General features: G+C 38.5%; 1 protein-coding gene across 1 annotated transcript in view; it reads right to left on the bottom strand.

Annotated features, from left to right (window-relative positions):
* Nucleotides 1–1,161: 1,161 nt before the first annotated feature.
* Nucleotides 1,162–2,856, bottom strand: part of LOC107299728 (protein argonaute-2) — a 21,438-nt gene continuing 19,743 nt past the window's right edge. The window contains exon 8 of the mRNA XM_015829071.1: nucleotides 1,162–1,387. Coding sequence (XP_015684557.1) covers nucleotides 1,279–1,387 — 109 coding nt within the window. The 3' untranslated portion in view covers nucleotides 1,162–1,278. The remainder of the gene's footprint in view (nucleotides 1,388–2,856) is intronic.

Below are 2,856 nucleotides of genomic sequence, written 5' to 3'. Positions count from 1 at the left end.
CTTTGTTCATTTCAAGGAGATCTGAATAAACCTCGCTAAAATGAACAAGGGATCTGCAAAAAGCAGCGGTTGGTGAATTCGGCCCCAATCCCTCTCGTCCACGTAAAAGCTACTCCACTTTAAAACTCCAAAGCATTTTTTTTTCAGTTTGTGATATGTTAAACAGAACTATGCACTCTTTAGTAAATAAATATAAATAGCATCTATCCTATCATGTTAATACTGTGAAACACATATAAATCTTACATTAATTCAAACATAACAGTGAAAGAGATTGTACTGTATCACCACAGACCCGTATTCTTTAGAAAAGCTTTGGAAAATTAAGTGTCACAGTCCTAAGAGGACAAAACTCCATGATTAGTAATCAAAATGGATTATTATTATTATTTTTTTTTTAAGAAAAAATAAACTTTTTTTTTTTTGTTTAAAAAAAGTGGCACACTTCGCTAATCTTTTCAGTGGACCTAATAAAAAGCATAGATAAACTTCTTTTTTTTTCTGTAACTGAAATAATTCCGTAACTCATCCTACGAAAAATTTCAACAGCACAATGAAAGACATTCAAGAATTAACGTCAAAAATACATTTTTTTTTTTTTTTTGCCCATAGACCTTCACAGACTTTTTTTTCATCAATAAGACAGCAAAGGATTCACTCACTCTTTCTGCATCTCGGTACAAAATCACTTTACAAATGCATCCAGAATGATAAAAGACTTCACTGGCATCAAAACTAGTGCTTTTTTTTTTGTTAAGGAATAAAAGCAAATTCTTTTTTTTTTTGTTTTGTTTTTCCTCTCCCAGGACCGTTCAATCTGATCTTAATTGGATATTTCTTCAGATTATTACAAATAAGAGCATCTGAAAAAAAAAGTCGTAACTAAAAGGAGAAGTGTTATTTTTAGCCCTGAGATCACAGCTCTAGTTAATTAGAAAATGTGGGTTTTCGATTTTATTTTTATTTTATTTTTTTTTCTTTCTTTCATTTCTCCCAACAAGCAGCTTTTGATTTTGGCATAATCCACGTGTCTTAAAAGCTGTGCAATTTTGTACGCTCAAGTCTGAGATTCTGGATGAAAAGCTTTCCTTGCAAATAGAATCACAATCATCATCATCATCATCCCCTCCTCCCCCTCCCCCCCGCCAATATTTAAAAATAAAGAGGCATCACTCCTTTTGCTGGCGGTCGCGATAGCTTGGGCAACTGTTGGTCTAAGTGCAGCTGGTCTCTTGTGAATCCAACTCAGGAACGGAGTTCTCTCAACGTGGCCAGAGGTCAAGCAAAGTACATGGTGCGCAAAGTGTCTTGGTGGACCTGGACAGCTTTTGCAAGGGCCTGGTGGTCTCGGCCGTTGCTCTGCCCAGACGTGTGGCTCCCTTCGGCGCTGGTAGGATGGAAGGAAGGAAGGGAGGGAGGGAGGGAGGGANGGAGGAGGAGGAGGAGGAGGAGGAGGAGGAGAGGTGAAACAAAATTTTGCTTTGCTTGTGGTTTTCCTTTTTCCCTCGGAGTCAATATTTCCACTTATTTTCAAATAAAATTAAAACATTACGGGGAGCAAAAATGAGATGCTTAGCCATCTTGCTTAGCAAAACAGAGTGACCCAACAATATATATATAGTGCCTTAAATCTCTTTTCTTCTCTTAAACCTATTAAGCAGGTGGAAGTGCAGCCTACTACAAACTTTTTAAGACCTTCTGCATACAACAGGATCAACCTCTCCCCGGTGCATCTGTGGGCAACGGGAGTTAACTGGCACAAAATGAGCACCGGGGCCTTAAAAATGTTTTCCCGGCATTGGTCTTGCTCAGCCAACATCCATCGGTCCAAGCCAGGCTAAGATCCCAAGCTTAGCTTAATCCTATTTTCAACATTTCACTCCATTATCTTCCAATGATGGCTGCACTGCTCTTCAGAAGGAAATGAAAACTGAAATCTTAGGAAGCTTTCAAGAAACGGTGAGTGTTTTTGTTGTTGTTGGGTTTTTTTTTTAAATCGTGCCTGGGAAAATTAGGATTTTTTTTTTTAAAGTCCCATCAGACTGAAAGAGGGGGGGAAAAAAGCTTCCTAACCCACAGTATTTGAGTAGTGTTCCTATTGTCGTCGTCCTATCAGTGCAACAGTAGCTTTGAATATTTGGTCTGATAAATCTTGTGCACAGTTAAGAGACACTTGTATTTCTAGCAGGCCTCTGCAGGGATTGTCTTCTTCAGAGCTAACAGCCAAACCCAGATCTCCTTCCTTCCATTTCTGCGACTTTAGATGATCCAACAGAGAAAATAATAATAATAATAATAATTTATGTGCTTGAAAGAACCACAAAACCTGCTTGAAAGAACCACAAAACTCTAAACTACAGCCTGTGAATTCTCCTAAATCAGGGGTCTTCAAACTTGGCCCTTTTAGGACTTGTGGACTTCAACTCCCAGAATTCCTCAGCCAGGCACGCGTGCCTGGCTGAGGAATTCTGGGAGTTGAAGTCCACAAGTCCTAAAAGGGCCAAGTTTGAAGACCCCTTGTCCTAAATCCTTCCAAGGTACAAGAAAAAAAAAAATGATATAAACACCAAGTACATCTCCCTCTGTCACATAAGGTAGTTGCATAATCCTGTTTCTTTTTTTTTCTTTAAAGGGACAATACATCAGGTTCAACTCTTCTTTGTTCATTTCAAGGAGATCTGAATAAACCTCGCTAAAATGAACAAGGGATCTGCAAAAAGCAGCGGTTGGTGAATTCGGCCCCAATCCCTCTCGTCCACGTAAAAGCTACTCCACTTTAAAACTCCAAAGCATTTTTTTTTCAGTTTGTGATATGTTAAACAGAACTATGCACTCTTTAGTAAATAAATATAAATA

This window comes from Protobothrops mucrosquamatus, unplaced genomic scaffold (assembly GCF_001527695.2).
Source record: "Protobothrops mucrosquamatus isolate PMUCROS unplaced genomic scaffold, P.Mucros_1.0 scaffold5370, whole genome shotgun sequence".
Lineage (NCBI taxonomy): Eukaryota > Metazoa > Chordata > Lepidosauria > Squamata > Viperidae > Protobothrops > Protobothrops mucrosquamatus.
Note: the sequence above shows the minus strand (reverse complement) of the source record. Positions and strands in the feature narration are given on the sequence as shown.